At 36.4% G+C, this 20,634-nt stretch overlaps 1 protein-coding gene across 1 annotated transcript in view; it reads left to right on the forward strand.

Annotated features, from left to right (window-relative positions):
• ANKRD42 (ankyrin repeat domain 42) overlaps window positions 1-20,634 on the forward strand; it is a gene marked incomplete at its 5' end in the record, with an annotated part of 48,315 nt that overhangs the window by 13,447 nt on the left and 14,234 nt on the right. The window contains 6 exons of the mRNA XM_004434051.3: window positions 447-566; window positions 1,658-1,793; window positions 5,945-6,145; window positions 10,591-10,716; window positions 12,319-12,424; window positions 16,299-16,474. Of these exons, the coding sequence (XP_004434108.3) occupies window positions 447-566; window positions 1,658-1,793; window positions 5,945-6,145; window positions 10,591-10,716; window positions 12,319-12,424; window positions 16,299-16,474 (865 nt within the window). The remainder of the gene's footprint in view (window positions 1-446; window positions 567-1,657; window positions 1,794-5,944; window positions 6,146-10,590; window positions 10,717-12,318; window positions 12,425-16,298; window positions 16,475-20,634) is intronic.

The raw sequence follows: 20,634 nt of genomic DNA on the forward strand, positions 1-20,634 counted from the left end.
AGAATCTCCTCAGATGCAGTTAAAAGTTTGATTTGGAGCTTAGAACTAGTTACTTTAATAATGAAATCCTTTTGTTGTATTCAAAACCTAGTTAATAAAAGATTCTGCTTTTGAAATAGCAGAAGTTTAAATTTCAGTTTTATTAGCTTAGCATTAAAGTATTTAACTTAGTAGTTATTAATCTATGCTCATGTAAAGTGTGTCTTATAAATCGTATGTACATGCTCAAATCAGAATGTGAAATCAAGTATTATAAATATTTCCTAGGCAATGGTAAAAAGGATTTCAAGCGTTTTCTTAGGATTAGCTAAGAATTTCTCACCCTTTGTCTATGGTACATATATAAGAATATATGTAATAATTTAGCTATAGGTTAATAAATTGCTTGCCTTTAAATAATCTATACCTGCATTCATGTAAATTCATTCTTATTTCTCTATTTTTAGGCTCTTATAATCAATGGAGCAAATTTGGCAGCTCAAGATGATCGGGGATGCACCCCTTTACACCTTGCTGCAACACACGGACATTCTTTCACTTTACAAATAATGCTCCGAAGTGGAGTGGTGAGAGATTCCTGTTAATATGTCAGAATGTATAATCATATAGATGGAATAGCATTTGGTAGTCTGGTTTTCTCTTCCTGACTTTTTAAATCCTTTATGTGACTGAGGAAGTAATTTGATCTCTCGGTTTAGCTTTTCCATCTTTAAACATGGGAGTAATAATTTAGATAAATCTTTAAAAAAACCAGTTTAGTAGTACAAAATATTTCAGAGGCTATGGGTTCTTCATGTCAGTTCAGAGTTTAACTGGGAAGATTCTGAATCTTCTAAACATATCTTAACCAGTGATTGTAAATCTTTCTGAATTTCTCTGTGTTTACCTGGGTCTTTCTTTTGTAACACTTATTTCATACACTAATTTAGAAAGTGATTTACATATCCAGAAATTTCATTTATTATGATGTTTATTTTTACTTGTTTCATACACTAATTTAGAAAGTGATTTATATATCCAGAAATTTCATTTATTATGATGTTTATTTTTAATATTACCCAGTAGTTGTAAAAAATAATTTCTTATAAGAAGAGAACTACCTATTTGAAGACATCATGTTAAGAGTTGGTGTTTCTATAGTTAGAGAAATGGTAAAAAAAAGCCTATTAAATGTTTTTTCATTAACTCTTCGTTTATATTCTCAAGGATATAATTTGATCATTTGAATTCATCCCTTTCATTTTATTGGTCAGGAACTTGTGACCAGTAGAATAACTAGTTAAGTTCCTTTTTTTTTTGCTGGGACAGATTCACCCTGAGCTAACATCTGTTGCCAATCTTCCTCTCTCTTTTTTTTCCTTCCCCCAAATCCGAGTACATAGTTGTATATTCTAGTTGTAAGTTAAGTTCCTTTTTAAAGCTATTTTGATGTGACTGGTTATATTCTTTTAAAAAAGACTATTTTTTAAACTTCTGTCATATCTTATTAGCTCATATGTTCAAATCAGTGGTTGCAGTAAATTTTCTCTTATATTTAGTGTTTGCCTTATAATTTTAAGAATAGCCTCCAATTCTCATTTGCAGAATTAAGCTGCTAGACTTAGTGTTTCCCCTACAAAAGGGAAAGAAATTGAGTCTTGGTGAATGTTACCTCTAGGATCCCAGCGTGACTGATAAGAGAGAATGGAAACCTGTACATTATGCAGCTTTTCATGGGCGGCTTGGCTGTTTGCAACTTCTAGTTAAGTGGGGATGTGGCATCGAAGATGTGGACTACAATGGAAACCTTCCAGGTAGTCATAAAAGCAAATATTTTGTTTTTCATTAATGTAAACTTTTAAAATGTTTGATCAGGTTTAAGAAATTTAAACTGTCATCAGTCTAATAGTCCCCTCACAAAACTAAAGTAGTAAATATGTTGACAGGAACATTTTTAAGCCTATGTTATGTATGTGTCATATGATTGATTTCTTTTCTGGAACCATATCAGCAAAAGAGAAATTGAGAAGGTTAAGCTTGGATTTACTCTTCCTACCAGCTGTTTCCTTCATCTACTGTCTAGTGTTGTTATTTTTTAACTTCATATCTCTCTGTCCCATAGACTACTTTAAAAAAAATAGTATAAATTGTGGACACTAGTGTATTTGAGTTAATTTTCTGACTGCAGTTGTCTAGTCTGCAATCAACTGGCCAGTTGAAACCTGTACTGTAAACACCCTATCTTCTTCTAAGATGTGCTGTAGAAGCTCAGAAGAGGGATAGATCACAGTGAGATTGGAGTGAGAGTTACTGAAAATAATACTTGAGTTATGTCTTAAAGGAATCTTAAGCAGCAAACAAACGGAGAAGTCCAGGCAGAATTATATGAACAAGTTTGATCAGATCACTTTGCTGCTTAAAAACTCCCTGGATCCATAAGGAACTCTGATTCCATAGCTTGGCATGCTGCACCTTCATAATTTGCCTCTTACCTACCTCCCAGGCCTCATCTTCCGTCCTTTTACACTACTTTCTGGGATCGTTTTTGCTTCTATCTGAAGTATATCCTTTAGTGTTCATTTAGTAAAGATCTGTTGGTGTGAACTCTCTCAGTTTTTGTGTTTCTGGAAATGACTATTTGGCTCTCATTCTTTTTTTTTTAAATAAATTTTTAAATTGAAGCATGACATGCATACGGAAAAGTGTTCAATTTCAAATGTACAGCTCATTAAATTTTCACAAATGAACACTTCTCTGTAACTGTTAGCTGGATCAAGAAATAGAATAGTCTCCTTCATGTCCTCTTTCGGGTTACTACCAACCTCCAAAGTTGATCACTATCTTGACTTCTAACATAAAAATTAGTATTTTTCTCTTTCTGAACTCTATAGAATAAAATAATACACTGGTATTCTTTTGTGTCTGCCTTCTTTTGATTTTCCAAGTGGTTGTTACCAATTTATACACCCACGAGCGGTGTTTTAAGACTTTCAGTTGCTCTGCTTTCTCATTAACACTTGATATTATTAGTTTTTTTAGTTTTATTCATTCTTTTGGGTGTATAGTAATATCTCACTGTTATTTTAATTTGCATTTTCTCTGATGACTAAAGATGTTAGAGTGTCATTTCGTATGTTTAATGACCATTTGGTTATTCTCTTTTGTGAAGTGCCAGTTCAAATCTTTTGCCTATTTTTAATTGAGTTGTCTTTTTTTAATTAAATTGTAGGGGTTCTTTATATATTCTAGATGCAAGTTCTTTGTCACTTACATGCGCTGCATATATCTTTTTCATTTAAATATCTTTTCCATTCAATAGCTTGCCATTTCATTCTTTTAAGATATCTTTCGATGAATAGAAGTTTTAATTTTAATGTAGTCCAGTTTAATAAGCTCTATCTTTATGGTTAGTGCTTTCTGAATCCTGTTAAAAAAATCTTTCCCTACTCTACGGTCATGAAGACATTCTTTTATATTTTCTTCTAGAAATTTTATTATTTTACTTTCATATTTAGATCTCCCACTCACCTGGAACTGACTTTTCTGTAATACAAGGTAGGGGGCAATTTCATTTTTATTTAGTTATTTATTAAATATGCCTGATCATTTTTGTTAATCTCTTATAGCCTGCTCATTAAAAAAATGGTCCAACTTTTATTTCTTTAAACGTGTATAATTATTTTTATAATCATGTAAAATATGTGTTTTAATATTATAGTATAGAGGTTGAGAATATGGCCTCAGGACTAGACTGCTTGTGTTCAAACCTCTCTCTTAAAAAATTATTAATTCACCATTTATTTATTGAGCATCTACTATGTGTCAATCCCTCTTCTAGGTGTGGGGATGTCACAGCAAATAAAACAGACAAAAGTTTCTGCCTTCCTGTGGTGGTGAAGGGGGGAGACAGACTATAATCAAATGAATGAACGAAATATATATTAAATAGGGATATGTGTTTGGATAAAATAGGAAAGGGGAGTAGAGTGGTAGAGGGGATGAAGTTTAAAATAGGGTGGTCAGGGAAGCCTTCACTGAAGAGGTAACAACTGGGTAAAGACCTGAAGGAGTTGAGGGAGCAAGTCTTGTGGATAACCTGGGGGAAGGACATTTCAGGAAGAGCAAGGGTAAACCTCCTGAGGCAGGGCTGCTCCTGGTGTATTTGAGTAACAGCAAGTAGTAACAGCGAGTCAGTGTGGTTGGAACAGAAGTGAGGGGGTGAGTAATAGATGATGAGATCAGAGAGGTAAGAGGAGCCACTGAAGGATTTTGAACACAGGAGTGACGTGATCTGACTATGTTTAAAAGCATCATTTTGGCTGTTATGTTTGTAATAGATTGCATTGAGGGTGTGGGGGTGGCAAGGGCAGAAATAGAGCAATTAGGAGTCTGATGCAATAATTTAGGCCATAATTTGGTTGGACCAGAGTAGAGGCAGCAAAGATAGTGACAAGAAATTGTGGTCTGTGTATATTTTAGAGATAGAACCAATAAGATTTGCTGATTGATTAGATGTGGAGAGTGGCAGAAAGGGGATTCAAGGTTGGCTCCAGTGTTTTTGGCCTGAACTACATGGAAAGGAGAGAGTTTCCATTAACTGAGAATGGGAAAGACTATGTAAGGAAAATGCATGCAAGAAGCATTCACGTTTTTTTTTTTTTGGTGAGGAAGATTAGCCCTGAGCTAACATCTGTTGCCAATCCTCCTCTTTTAGCTGAGGGAGATTGGCCCTGGGCTAACATCCCTGCCCATCTTCCTCTACTTTATGTGTGGGATGCCTGCCACAGCATGGCTTGATAAGTGGTGTGTAGGTCCTCACCTGGGATCTGAACCTGCAAAGCCCAGGCCGCTGAAGCAGAGCGTGTGAACTTAACCACTATGCCATGGGGCCGGCCCCTAAGGAGTTTACTTTTTGACGTAAGTTCGAAATGCCTATAAAACATGTAAGTAGTACATGATGAATAAGCAGTTAGAGGAGTCTGAAGTTTCAGGGAGCGGGGAGTTTAGTGGGATATTTGGCTGAGAAAATGCAGAGTGGCAGGTATCAGCCGCTTATCTTTTGAGCATTGTGACTTCTTGTTTCTTCTGAGTTATACTGGCCTCTTGGGCACTGCCCTGCTTCTCCAGAGTCAAGATTTGTGTGTTGATTGGGCTATTTCCGAAATAGTCACTTCTCAAAAGGTGTAAAGCCTCTCTTATTTTTTTGTAATCATTACCTCTAAGCTTGTAATACCCCAGAACCATTCCTACTTTTTTGCAGATTTTGGATTGTGACTCTCCCTCAGTCTGATTCAATATATTTTCTTTCAGGGACTCCTTAACATTTCTTGTCCTTCATGATGTTCTTGTTTGTTTTTCTAGTCCTTTATGACTTTAAAAAGTATCTTTTCTATTATTTTCAAGGATTTAGAGTAGAAATGGTGAGGTAGTATGTGTACTTAGTCTGTAGTTTTGATCCGGTCTTCTTGTTTATAATAAAAATAATAAATGTTTATGGAAAAGTGACAAAATACATAGTGATAAAAATAACATCATTCATATTTGCATGATGACTATTTTGGTTTATTCTACTTTTTTTCAAAATATTAAAATAAATCTATCTCATCTATCATCTATCTTACATGGCAAGCATTTTCTCATGTAATTATAAACTACATAATTGGGATTTCATGTTCTAAGAAAATTTTCTAGGGCCTGCTCTTTGGTGACTCTCGTCTGGCCTTTCTATAGTCATGGTAAGTGTAACTATTCGACCATTTTGTCTATTGCTTTGACATGACCAGAAGGCTGACTGAGTAAGGAGAGGTAGGCTGGAAAAAAGGTCTATGTTTGCTCAGAGTAAGTCCTGGTTATATAGGGCAGGGATAGTCATCTCCCTATGAGGATTAGAGCCAATGTGTTACTTTTATTTCAAGTTATTTTTTTGTCAATTTAAAATTAAAAATTTTTTTTCTCTCACTTTTAGTTCACTTAGCAGCCATGGAAGGCCACCTTCACTGTTTTAAATTCCTACTCAGTAGAATGAGCAGTGCAACACAAGCTTTAAAAGCTTTCAATGACAATGGAGAAAATGTATTGGACCTGGCCCAGAGGTTCTTTAAGCAGAACATTTTACAGTTTATCCAGGGGGCTGAGTATGAAGGAAATGATCCAAAAGATCAGGAAAGTAAGTAATAAACCTGAAATATTTTAGCATTTAATAAGTGGAATAAACGGAAAAGGAAAATAAAGAAGTTTTAAGGCAAATATTATATTAAAATATGTTATATATCATTGTCCACACATTCATCCAGATTCTTTTCTTTATTATGAAATATTTTAGGCAGAAATATATAGAGATTGATGTAATTAACACTCTTTATATCACTGAATTTAAGAATAAAATATTATAGATACAGTTGAAGCTTCTTGGATCTCTCTCCCTAATACCATTCATTCCCTCTTTTTTTCCTCCTCAGAGGTAACTATTGTTTTGGATTTATAATTCTATTCTGTGGTTTTATATCTTAGTATATATATGTACTCACGAAAATATGCAGTATTGTGCTTTTTTTTTTTTGATGAGGAAGATTTGCTCTGAGCTAACATCTATTGCCAATCTTCCCCTTTTTGTGCCTGAGGAAGATTAGCCCTGAGCTAACATCTGTGCCAGTCTTCCTCTGTTTTGTATATGGGTTGCTGCCACAGTATGGCTTGACAAGTGGTGTAGGTCCATACTCGGGATCCAAACCTGTGAACCCGGGCCACCGAAGTAGAGTGTGCCAGACTTAACCACTACACCATGGGGCCAGGCCCATGTTTTGTGCATTTTTAGAGTAAGAGACTAAACTGTTATAACTAAGAAATCCTAAAATTCAGCGGCTTAAATGATATAGAAGTTTCTTTCTTTTATATGACAGCCTGGGGTTGGAGAGTGAATCTGTTCCATGCAGTCATTCAGGGACCTGCTGTCTTCCCAACTAGCTCTCTGTAGTTGTTGCTGATCCAGCAGGAGGTGGGGAGGGAACAAGAGTATAAGCCTAGGACCAGAGATTTTCAGTGTCTAATTTGCACTTATCACTTTTGCTAACATTCCATTGGCAAGAGTTGAGTCACATGGCCATATCTAGCTGCAAGAAAGCCTGGAGGATTCAGAACCTCGCTGAGAAGCCTCATCTCAGCTGCAAGTCTCTTACTGTTGAAGGAAGGAAATTTTAGTGGACAGCTAGCAGTGTTTGAAACTTCTTTTAAAACTTCATAAAAATGGCCTAAAACAGTTTGTATCCTTCTGACTTGCTTTTTTCGTGAAATACTATGTTTTTGAGATTTATTAAGTTGATAGATATGTCCTAGTTTATTCTTTTTAAGTGTTGGTATAGTATTGCATTTTATAAGAATCATTTTTTTTATCCATTCTCCAATTTGACAGATTGTTTACAGTTTTTCACCATTACAGTCAATGTGGTAATGGCTGTTCTTGTACATGTCTCCTTATGTACATGTATAAGAGTTTCTTGAGAGAAGTGCTGCCCTACTTTTCTCACACATAGTCCACATAGAAAATGATATTTGTATGGCACACTGGGATCGTTGGATGATGCTTCTTAAAGTACTGTCTATCTTCTCTGAACATGAGAGTTTGGTAAATAGTTGGGAAACTGTATTTTGGGTTTTTCTTGGTGGAATATGCCCATCTTCAGTATAAATAGGTATTACTACATTCTTCATCAAAGAGGTTGTAGAAATTTACACTCTCATCAGTAGTGCATGGTGAGAGTTTAGAGAAATAATATTCAGTGTTGTCAGACTTTAAAATTTTTGCCAATTGGTTGGGTAGGTTTAATTTGTTTTGATTTGTGTTTTCTTGATTACTAATGAGGTTGAACATCCTTTTGTAAAGTTATTGCCTATTCTGGTTTTGTCTTCTATGAATTCCCTGCCTATACCTTTCTCCCTTTTTAAAAATATGTTCTCTGTCCTTTTCTAAATAATTCGAATTCTTTATAGTCTTTTTTTTTTTTAATAATTTTATTTATTTATTTTTTCCCCCAAAGCCCCAGTAGATAGTTGTATGTCATAGCTACACATCCTTCTAGTTGCTGTATGTGGGACGCGGCCTCAGCATGGCTGGAGAAGTGGTGCCTCGTTGTGTGCCCGGGATCCGAACCCAGGCCGCCAGCAGCGGAGCGCGAGCACTCAACCGCTAAGCCACGGGGCCGGCCCTCTTTATAGAGTCTTGATACCAATCTTTTATTAATTTTATCTGATATAGAAATTTTCTCTCACACTGTGCTTGTTTTTTCATTTTGATTATGATGTCCTTTTTTTTTCTTAAAAAAAAACTTTATTAAAGTATGATTTACATACAATAAACTGTATTCATTTAAAGTTTGCAATTTGATGAGTTTTGACATATGTATACACTCATGAAACCACCACCACAATCAAGAGACAAAACATTTTCATCACCTTGAAGGTTTTTTCTTACCCCCTTGCACTTCATCCCTACTTTCACCCACACAACCACAGATTTGCTTTCTGTCACTATAGATTAGTTTGAAAATTCTAATGGAACCATTTTGAGGTTCATCCATGTTATGTATATATTAGTAGTTCATTCCCTTTTATTGCTGAGTAGTATTCCACTGTACGGATGTACCATATTTTGTTTATCAATTCATGCTGGTGAGCATTTGGATTGTTTTGAATTTTGGGCTATTATTAATAAAGCTACTCTAAACATTTACCTAGACATATGTTTGCATTTTTATTGGTAAATAAATAATAATATTGGTAAATAACTATGGAGGGTGTGTGTTTAACTTTAAGAAGTTGTCAAACCGTTTCCCAAAGCAGTTGTATCACTTTACATCCCCACTAGATATGTGTTAGAATTCCATTTGATCCATGGAATTGCCAACACTTGATATAGTCAGTCTGTTTTATTTTAGCCACTCTAATGGATGCAGTAGTGTTATCTTATTGTGGTTTTAATCTGCATTTTCCTGAGAACTCATGATATTGAGCATCTTTTCATATGGACATTTGTATATCTTCTTCTTCTTTTTTGTTTTTATTGTGAGGAAGATTAGCCCTGAGCTAACATCTGTTGCCAATCATCCTCTTTTTGCTTGAGGAAGATTGTCCCTGAGCTAACATCTATGCCAGTCTTCCTCCATTTTGTGCATGGGTGGCCGCCACAGCATGGCTTGATGAGTGGTGTGTAGGTCCGCGGCCAGGATCCGAACCTGCCAACCCCAGGCCTCTGAAGTGGAGCACGTGAACTTAACCACTATGCCACCAGGCCGGCCCCTATATATCTTTTTTTATGAAGTGTCTGTTCAATTCTTTTGTCCATTTTTTAAGTTGGGATGTTTCTCTACTAATTATTGAATTTTGACAGTTTTTTATGTTTCATCAGATGTATGTATTGCAAATATTTTCTGCCATTTTGAAGCTAGCCTGTTTTGGCTAGCAGTGTCTTTCAAAGAGTCAAAGTTTTAAATTTTGACAAAGCACAATTTATCATTTTCTTTTACAGGTCATGTTTTTTGTGTCCTATCTGTGAAATATTTGCCTACGCCAAGATCAGCAAGATATTCTTGTATGTTTTCAGAAGTTTTACAGTTTTGGCTTTTTAATTCAGATCTTTATCTCCATCAAGTTAAATTTTACATATTGAGTGAAATAAAGTATTGATTTAAAAATTTTTGTTTCTTTTTTTTACATATAGCCACTTGTCCTACCACAATTTTTTTGGAAAGACTTCGTTTTTCCCAATGAAATATCTTGGCAGCTTTGTCAAAAATCAGTGGCGTGTATGTGTATGGCTGTATTTCTGGCCTCTGCATTCTGTCTTATTGATATGTCTGTTTATTTGACAATACTATACTGTCTTGATTACTGTAGCTTTATGGTAAGACTTAGAATCAGGTAGTGTAAGTCTCCAACTTTGTTCTTTTTAAAATACTCTTTGGCTGGTCTAGGTTGTTTCCTTTCCATATGAAAAAATGAGAATAGCTCTATTTCAGAGTTGTTAAGAGGATTAAATGAGGCAATCCTTACAAATGCTTACTATTGTGCCTGACATTCAGTAAGGGCTCAATATATGTAGTTATTATCATTAAAAACATTTTATCAAGTATCTACTATGTGCTAGACACTAGGTCAGGTACATTCACACATATATATGTATTTGTATGTGTATACAAACACGCATATACTTTATCTGCTTCCAGTTTATTTTGCTTTCTTTACTTCCTTGCAAATAGAGAGAGTGGTGTGTAAATTCAGGACTTGACACCAAGTATGTCTTTATATAAAGAGTTGAAAATGACCATCTCCTTGTGTTTTGTGGTGGCATGAGGGAAAAGGGAATATGGCTAAGAATAGTTCTGGTACAATACTACTCCTGGCGTGTTGGAAGTCCTGAGGGTGGAAGGGCTACACAGTTAATAATACTCTTACTTTATGATTCTCTTTTTATTACTTGTCATTGCATCAACTGAACTAATTCCAATATAACATTCTCATACTTGGGTTAATGTTGAAACTTGAAATGTGTGACTGTTTAAGGCAGGGAAAAAGAATGAACTTATGTATTTACTGAAATGCTGAATTTTTTTTTCATAGCTTTAGCATTTCCAGGTCATGTGGCTGCCTTTAAGGGTGATTTGGAAATGCTTAAGAAATTAATAGAAGATGGAGTAATTAATGTTAATGAACGTGATAATAATGGATCAACTCCTATGCATAAAGGTGAGTTATGATTCCTACTTCATTTTCAGTTCTAACACAATTGTCATTGAGTTATTTATCTTTTAAAATAATTATCCATCAGAAACACATGAAAATATAAAACTTTTCCTGATACCCTACAGAATATCAGTCTACCTTATATAGTATATAGAGTGCTTAAGATTTTTTTTTTGTGAGAAAGATTAGCCCTGAGCTAACATCTGATGCCAATCCTCCTCTTTTTGCTGAGGAAGATTGGCCCTGGGCTAACATCCGTGCCCATCTTCCTCTACTTTATATGGGACACCACCACAGCATGGCTTGACAAGCCGTGTGTCCGTCCACGCCCAGGATCCAAACCTGCGAACCCTGGGCTGCCGAAGCAGAGTGTGCAAACTTAACTGGTATGCCACCGGGCCGGCCCCAACAACTAGAGACTTTTATAAGTCAGGATGTAATTAATGGCAAAAAGTATTTGGTTGTTAAAATACATACAATAGGAATTCAGGAGTAGGAATTCGGGAACAGAAGAAGTTGCTAGGGGTTAAATTATTGAGGAAGTGTTCATGGGAATTCAGAAATAATACCTTATGTTTCTATGACACTCAATAGGGTGCAAAACTGTCATCACACTTAATCTTTATGGTAATTTTATGAAGCAGCAGTGTACTCTCCTTGTAAGTATGAAATCAACTCTGTAAAAGATGAGGAAATTGAGGTCCAGAGGGATCAGGTTTCTTGACTGAGGTTACATAGCTAGTAAGAGCAGAGCTGAGATTTCATTCATTTTTTTCATTAATTCATTCACTCATCAACTCTATAGATATTTCTTGAGGGTCTATGTGTGCCAGCCACTTGCTAAACTCTGTTCTGTCCTCTAGTCTCATGGTTTAGTAGACATAAACTCAGATCTTTTAAGTCTACTAAGTTTTTTCCCCACAGTTTCCCTAAGTCTTGAGTTGGACCTAGAAGGATGGGTAGAAGTTAGATGAGCACATAGTTGAGTGATGGGCACTAGGTGAGAAAACATGTAAGCAGAGTTGTGGAGGTGAAAATTAATATTGAGTGCATGTGTTTTAAGGACAAGATCTAGAAAAAGATGGTTAACAGTTTAGGTAATCAATGAAGGGCCTATAAATTTTGAGTTGTGAGGGTCAGAGGAATAAGCTGTAAGATGGCACAAGATTTTTGAAGTCATTGTGGGTCCCTATGGCTGGATTGTGCTCACATTCTGGTCTGATACAAGATTGGTTAGGAGCTGTATAGATAGCAGACGAGCACTGGATAAGGATTAGAAAAACCTAGATTCTAGTTTCAAATCTATTACTTTCTACGTGTGTGATGTTAAATAAATAACCTCTTTGAGCTTCAACTTTTATATCTGTATATAGAATTTTCTGTATAGGGGCTGAGCACAGTAGATATTTGATTAGATGTTTGTCTAATGAATGAATAAATGAAATAGAGAAAGTAACATCTGCCCAACCTACTTTTGTTGGTTATTGCTAGGATCAGTACTTATGAAAGTACTCTCTAATGGTACTGTCCAAAATTTTAGAAAATTGTTACTAGTAACAATAACTTTTTTGTGTATTTTCTGGTTATTATTATTACTTTTTACAGCTGCTGGACAAGGCCACATAGAGTGTTTGCAGTGGATAATTAAAATGGGAGCAGACAGTAATATTACCAACAAAGCGGGGGAGAAACCCAGTGATGTGGCTAAGAGGTATCCATATCCACTTTGCTCCTTTGTTTTGTTTTTAAAGTTTTGTATGTACTCCCTTATATTTAGAAATCTCTGAAGATTTAATAGAATTATTTGCTGATGGAATGGCAATTTTCAAGCTGAATTAACATTTGACAGTATATCAGCTCTTCTCAAGCAGTGATTCTCAACTGGGAGGTAGTATTGTCCCTTTTCTGGTGGGGAGGGACATTTCGAAATGACTGGAGACCATCACTAATATTTAGTGAGGTCAGGTCCAGGAATGCTAAATGTTCTACAGTGCTCAGAACAGTGGTGCACAATGAAGAATTGTCGCCCCAAATGCCAGTACCTGTTGAGAAATATTGTGTGATTAAAAAGGAGTAATCAAAAGGAGTCCCATGGGTTTTGAAACAAATTTTGATATTTACATTTGAATTAAATGTAATACTTATTATCGAACACCTCTAGCTCATTCAAGTCAGGTCCTCAAGGAATCCATTTGTTCATTTGGTTGTTTTTTCATTCAACTTCCTGTATACTTACCATGTTCCAAGTGCTATGATTAGTGTCAAGATTACAAAGATGAAAAAACACAGTCCTTGCCTTCAAGGAGCTTATAGTATTGTGGAAAGACGTATGTACAAACATAATTATTATTAATTATCATTATATTGTATCACATGTTATATATAAGGTACAGTAAAAAAAGGTACAGAAAAAGTGCCCAAGTCTTCCTATTTGCAAGTTATGGAGGAGAAACATTAATATAGATGTGATGGTAAGAGTTATGAAAGAAACTTAGGGGGAGAGAATTTATATAGAGGTCAGGGAAAACTTTTATTTTTTTGGAGGAAACACTTTTTTTATGCCAACACTTGAAGGAGAAGGAGTTCTAAGATAACACTTTGTGTGTTTGAGGAACTGCATGTGGTTCAGAACTGCATGAATCATAAAGTAGGAGTGTAGGCTAAAAGTTGCAAATGAGGCTTGACAGGAGGCAAGGACCTAATCGTTCATTAAATTGCCATGTAATTTTTGTTTGTGAGTTCATGTTCCTTAGAATTTTGTCTGTGGAATTTCTTTTTTCTTTTTTTTTTTTTTTTTTGTGAGGAAGATCAGCCCTGAGCGAACATCCATGCCAATCCTCCTCTTTTTGCTGAGGAAGACCGGCTCTGAGCTAACATCTATTGCCAATCCTCCTCCTTTGTTTTTTTCCCCCCAAAGCCCCAGTAGATAGTTGTATGTCATAGTTGCACAGCCTTCTAGTTGCTGTATGTGGGACGCGGCCTCAGCATGGCCAGAGAAGGGGTGCGTCGGTACGCGCCTGGGATCCGAACCTGGGCCGCCAGTAGCGGAGCGCGGGCACTTAACCGCTAAGCCACGGGGCCGGCCCCTGTCTGTGGAATTTCTTTGAAGCTTTTGAGTGTGGTTTTCTTGTACCATGTACCTACAATCTTTATCAACTCAGGCCCACTTTATTTTTATTTTTTAGAACAGTTTTATCAAGGTATAATATGGATACAATAAATTATTTACACATATTTGTATAGTAAAAACTGTTGAATTCTGTTATGTATACACCTATGAAAGCATCACTACAATCAAGATAGTGAATATATCCATCACCCCAAAAGTTTCCTTGGTTCCTTTTGTAATCTCTCCCTTCCACTTCTCCCCATTGCCTCTTCCCCAAGCAAACACTGATCTGCTTTCTGTCACTATAGATTAATTTGCATTTCCTAGAGTTTTATATAAATGGAATCATACAGTATGTACTTTTGTAGATCTGGCTTCTTTCACCCAGCATAATTATTTTGAGATTCATTCATGTGTATTAGTGGTTATTTCTTTCTTGTTGTTGAGTAGTATTCCATTGGATGTAGAATTCCATAGTATTCCATAGTTTGATTATCCACTAACCTGTTGAAGGACATTTTGATTGTATCCATTTTTTGGTGATTATGAATAAAGCTCATGTACAAGTTTTTGTGTGAACATAAGTTTTCAGTTTACTTGGGTAAATACTCAGGAGTAGGATTGCTGGGTCATACACCAAGAGTATGTTGAACTTTGTAGGAAACTGCTAAAGTGACTTCCAAAGTTACTATACCAATTTGCATTCCCACCAGCAATGGATGAGTGTTTTTGTTGCTCCTTATTTTGTCAGCATTTGATATTGTCAGGTTTTTTGATTTTAATAATTCTAATAGATATGTAGTGGTATCTTACTGTGGTTTTAATTTACCTTTTCTTAATGAAAAATTATTTTGAGCATCTTTTCATATATGTATTTGCCATTTGTATATTTTCCTTTGGTGAAGTGACTGTTCAGATCTTTTGTCCACTTTTTAAAATTGGATCATTTTCTTATTGTTGAGTTTTAAGAGCTCTTTATATATTCTGGATACTAGTTCTTTCTCAGATTTCTGTCTGCGAAAATTTTTCCCAGTTGCGGCTTGTTTTTTCACTCCTCTAACAATGTCTTTGTAGAGCAAAAATGTTTATCAATTTTTTCTTGTATGGATTATGCTTTTAGTATCATATCTAAGAAATCTTTGATTAACAGCAAGTCACAAAGATTTTCTCCTATGTTTTCTTTTATATGTTGAATAGTTTTAGGTTTTACATTGAAGTCTATGATCCATTTTGAGTTAATTTTTTGAATATGGTATGAGGTATGCATCCAAGTTCGTTTTTTTTGTATATGGGTATTCAGTTGTTTTAGCACCATTTGTTGAAAAGCCTGTCCTTTCTCCACTGTATTGCCTTTGTGTTTTTGTCCAAGTCGGTTGTCCATGTATGTGTAGGCTTATTTCTGGACTCTGAATTTTGTTCATTGATTTGTCTATCTTTATACCAATATCACATGGATGATTTAGTACTATGGGTTTTTCTGGAGCTGTTCTTAACTTCTGGCCCATGTTTCTTTCTCATTCAAGCATCAAAATGCTAGGTATGAGTGTCGTGTTATAGAAATAACCTTGAATCTGGCATAAAGCAAGTCGTCAGTAAAAGATAGCTGTTAAATTACAACCTAGTAATAATAGAAGTAATGAATTCTATTAACCTTACAACTTCCTACATATGTTTATTACTATATCTTTAATGATTTGCAGTGCCTGGTGAAAGGTAAGGATATATGTGTGCATGTGCACGTGGTTATGTAAGTATGTGAAAAAAATAAGATTTGAGGTTTTTGTCTTTAGTGAGTAATTCTCCATGTCCTTATAGAAAGCATTAAACATTTCAATTAGTGAAACTATGGAAAAAATGTGCAGATTCCTTGCAATAACAACAACTCTAAACCAAGAGAATACTACTGGAAGCTTCATAGAGATGTGGGAAAGAGCAAAGAAAATAGAAAAGGTGGATGAAAAAGTTATTATTTTTTCATTAAATTTGAAAGCTGTGCCAAGTGCCTTGGGTTGAGGAAGGATGAAGATTAAGAGAGCTAGAGCTATAATTAACCCTAAAACTGAAACCAGATCTAATTCTACAACCTAAATTAAGCCATCAAAAAAAGGTAGTAAATACAAGTAATCAAGTAGGGTAGTTCTGGGTTTTCTGTTCAGTTTAGCAGCTCCGTTTGGGACCCACCAAATATTCTTTTGATATTGGGTCTCCCTCCCAGTTGGATTTTTGCCCATAAAAATTATGGAATTAGTCTTTATAATATTTTTCCTTGTCCTTAGTGTCCAGCAACTGTTTGAATTTCCCACGCAGCTAGATATACATCGAATTGTCACTGACCTTCAGATACAGTTTTGCTCCTTTACTGGTTGGTGGGTTGGTAGCATAATATACAGAGTGTAATTCCCTAAATTAAGTTCAAACTGCAGTTTCAATTTGAAGAAGATTGTGGATCTTGTTAATTATTGATTCTTTCCTACAGGTTTGCCCATTTAGCAGCAGTAAAGCTATTAGAGGGGCTACAGAAGTATGATATTGATGATGAGAATGAAATTGATGAAAATGATATGAAGTTTTTTATAAGACATGGTGTTGAGGGAAGCACTGATGCCCAGGATGATTTATGTCTCAATGAGTCAGATAAAACAGATGCCAGAAGTAAGTATGCCACCTCTGTCACGATTTAGCCTTTAAGAAATACCATAGCCAGTTTTTACCACAACTTTGGAAATTATTCTAAAGACAATTACCATCTACAAAGTAAAATAGTTTGATATTTTTTTGGGAACCAGAACTAGTACATATTTTTGTACTAGGGGTTATTGAACATATAAAGAATGTAAGACATGATCTCTGTCCCTCAAGGAGGGAAAAGTTATACAAGAGGGAAAAATACTGAACTGGCTCATAGGAAACAGGGAAAGAGACATCTGAAGGATTTCAATGGCAAATTATTTTTACAGATAATACTAGCAACAAATATTTAATGAGTGTCTACTATTTGCCAGACACTGTTGTAGGTATTAGAGAAATGGTGAATAAAACAAAGTCCCTGCCCTGCCACCAGGAACTTATATTCTGGTGGTGGTAGTGGTTGGGGGAGGGTGACAAATAATTAATAAGAAAATAGATAAAGAAAACAAAGTAGGGTGGTGCTATAGATAAGAGAACCATTAGAGGAGGCCTCTATGAGAGGGTGACATTTGAAAAGACACCTAAATGATGAGAAGAAGCCATATGAGGATCTTAGAAGAACATTCCAAGCAGAGGGAGCAGTATGTGTGAAGGCCATGAGGTGGAATTGAGCTTGATCAGTGTGGTTGGAGTAGAATCCCGACCAAGGAAGTGGTGACAGATAACGGTGGAGAGGTAAGCAGGGACCCAATCAGATCATATAGGGTCTAATAAAGATTACAGATTTAGATTTTACGCCATTGGAAGGTTTTGGGGTCGGGAATGATGCGATCTGATTTATGTTTAAAAATAATATCACTCTAGCTGCTGGGTTGAGAATAGATTGGGAAGTGGAGGGGAGCATTTCAGGTGGATTATGAATAGGTGGGAAGAGAACATACTCACCTGCCAATTAAGGTTAGATGAAGTTTCTGATATAATTTAAATTTGCCAAGGATATTAAATCAGAATTTTACAAGAGCAGATGCAGAATATCTGCATAGATCTCCTGGGCTCCTAGAGTCCCTGGTGTGGGCCTGCAACTACCAGTGATGCTGGAAAGCTCCATTCCTGTTTTGCTTCAGCCTTTTTATCCTCAAGGCTTTCATTGTCATTCCAGAAGAGCTCACATAAACAATCTATGTATTTCCATTTAGTAATATTTATATACCAGGCTTTTTAGGTTTTTGAACCAAACAGCATTAGTGAGACCATACTTTATCTGGAGAGTGGTGAGAGAGAAAGCCAAATCAGGATCCAGTTGGCCTTGACTATTTTTGCCTCCAGGTTTCCAGTGTTGTGGAAAGCCCATTTCCCTTCACAAGGCAAAAGTAGAAGAGAGGAGATCAGTTAGGGAGCCGTTCAGGAGAGAATCGATGATGGCTTGGACTAGGTAGAGATGAAGGGGGTGGTGAGAAATGGTCAGACTTGGGTGTATTTTGAATTTGCTGATAGATTTGGATATAAGGTGTTAGAGAACAAGAGTAATCAAGGATGACTCTTAGATTCTTGGCCTGGGCTACTAGGCAGTAAGTTTAAAAGGACTGTTCACTCAGGATAGAGTAGCAGGGAAGGCTTTTCAGAAGTGGAATTTGGACTTTTCTTTGAAGCATGACCAGGACTTAGAGAGACAAAACAGATGAGGGAGGCATTCTACTTATCTAACATATATTTGAATGTATACTGTATGCACAGTCCTAGATTAAGAGCTATAGCAGTGCATCAGAAATAGTCTTGCTTTCTGGAATTCAGAAAATATTCTGAACCTTTCAATATAGTACTAAAAGAAGCAACTGAAATTGTGCATAATCAGTTCTTCTTTCCCATCATTCAACGTCTATTTATTGAGTATCTGTTATGTGTCAGGCACTGTTCTAGGTGCTAGAGTTACATTGGTGAACAGACAAATTATTTCTCCATATTCACTTGTTTCCTAAACTGGTCTGATTTTTTATTTTTTATTATTACTTTTTTTTGTGAGGCAGATCGGCCCTGAGCTAACATCTGCCAATCCTCCTCTTTTTTGCTGAGGAAGTCTGGCCCTGGGCTAACACCCATGCCCATCTTCCTCCGCTTTATATGGAACGCTGCCACAGCATGGCTTGACAAGTGGTGCGTCGGTGCGCGCCCGGGATCTGAACCCCAGGCCGCTGCAGCAGAGTGCGCGCACTTAACCGCTTGCACCACCGGGCCGGCCCCTGCTTTTTTATTTTTTAAAGCTATGAAAATCTTGATCATCTGTTCTTTGTTTTCCGCAATGGCAAGATTAATAACCTACCATATTCGTTAGTGAGGTTTCCTGGAATAGTTTTGTAATTTCATTTTTTTCTTTCATACTAATTGCATTATGGAGACATATATGCCAAAGATTTAATTTTTGTGATTACCAGCTGAAGGACAATCTTATTAAATGGGTCTTAGTGTGCTTAGGTTGCCGTAATAAAATATCATTGACTGGGTCGGGGGCTTAAACAACAGAAATTTATTTTCTCACAGTTTTGGAGGCTAGAAGTCCCAGATCAAAATCCGGCAGGGCCTGTTTCTAGTGAGGACTCTCTGGCTTGGAGACAGCTGCCTTCTCGCTGCACCCTCACACGGTGGGGAGAGAGTAAGCAAGCTCTCTGGTGTCTCTTCTCATAAGGGTACTAATCCCATTGGACCAGGGCTCCACCTTCATGATCTAATATAACCCTAATTACCTTCCAAAGGTTCCATCTCCAAATACCATCACATTGGGGGCTAGGGCTTCAACATATGAATTTTGAGGAGGTACAAACATTGTTATGAATTCCTTAATCATTTGTTTAACCATTCGTAACTCATTGAGTTATGAACCAATGGTTGAAGATTAAAGTACTCAAAATTAGTGAGTAAAAGTAGGAATGTTTCTTTCTCTCAAGGGAATGTGTGATTAGGTTGAAGCAAATGGCTATCTAGGAGCCAGAAGGACAGTGACTTATATGGCTTATATAACATCTCAGTGTTATAATTATTAATGAACATGTTCGGAACTAAATTGAAGTCTAGTAATTGGAGCAAATTTTAATTTCTGTAGTATTTTTACTGGTGGTTCAGCTACTGGCATACAACTCTCCTGACAGAATTTTTATTCTCCAAAATCCAGCGGCTTCTTGGGACACTAGGTTTTGCCAGAGCACCTATAGGGGACTGGTTGGATTTCTTATCTTTCCAGACTTCCTGGAACTGAGCCTCAATTCAGCGCATTCTTTAGTGACTTATGTTTAGGGTCATGACATCATACAACCCTATGACCCTGAGGTTTGCCTCCTGGCTTGACATTCCTGTCACATGTCATCCAGCATCCACTCAGTCACCTTCAGTGACAAGGCACTCACTATTGCCCAGGAGGCCCATTTCCATCTTTCGACAGGGTTCTTGTGAGGATTAAAATATGTAAGGTCCTTAGTGTAGTGTCTTGCACCTCATAGATACTCCCCAAATACATGATAGCTCTTATTGCTTTTGTTGAAAAGTTTCTCGTTTGTTGAGTTAAAAATCTCACTTCATGGAGTTAATCCCAATTAATCCTAGCTCTTGCCTCTGATGACCCCACAGAACAGCTCTTTCAAAATATAGCCTTCAAATATTGAAGAAATTATTATGTAAGCTAAATGGCCATAGTTCTTTTGATCTTTTCTTATGTAACACTTTTAAAATCCCCTCTACTTGCTTGCTAGTAGTTATGGTGGTTCCCAAACCTGTCTGCCCATCAGAATGGTCTGAGGAGCTTTTACTGAGTACCATTACCTAAATTTGTAGGTCTGGTATGGGGCTCAAACATGTACATTTTAAAAAAGTACCTCAGTTGATTCTGATGTCTGTAGTTTTGAACCTGCAGCTCTAATCTATTGAGAGATAAATCAGAGTGGTAAGTGTTAGAAGTGTAAGTATTAAGTATAAGTGTGAGGTAAGTGTAAGTCTTAGAGAAGAGGCTGTGATTTCCTAACCTGATCCCCAAAAGCAGCGTTTCTCAACTTCTGTACATTGACATTTTGGGCCAGATACTTATTTGTTAAGGGGGCTTCTCTTGTGCATTTTAAGATGTTTAGTAGCATCCCATACCCACTAGATGCCAATAGCCTGTTCCCCTCCACTGCCAAGTTGTGACAAGCAAAAATGTCTCC

Source organism: Ceratotherium simum, chromosome 7 (assembly GCF_057802395.1).
Source record: "Ceratotherium simum simum isolate JZ-2026a chromosome 7, ASM5780239v1, whole genome shotgun sequence".
NCBI lineage: Eukaryota > Metazoa > Chordata > Mammalia > Perissodactyla > Rhinocerotidae > Ceratotherium > Ceratotherium simum.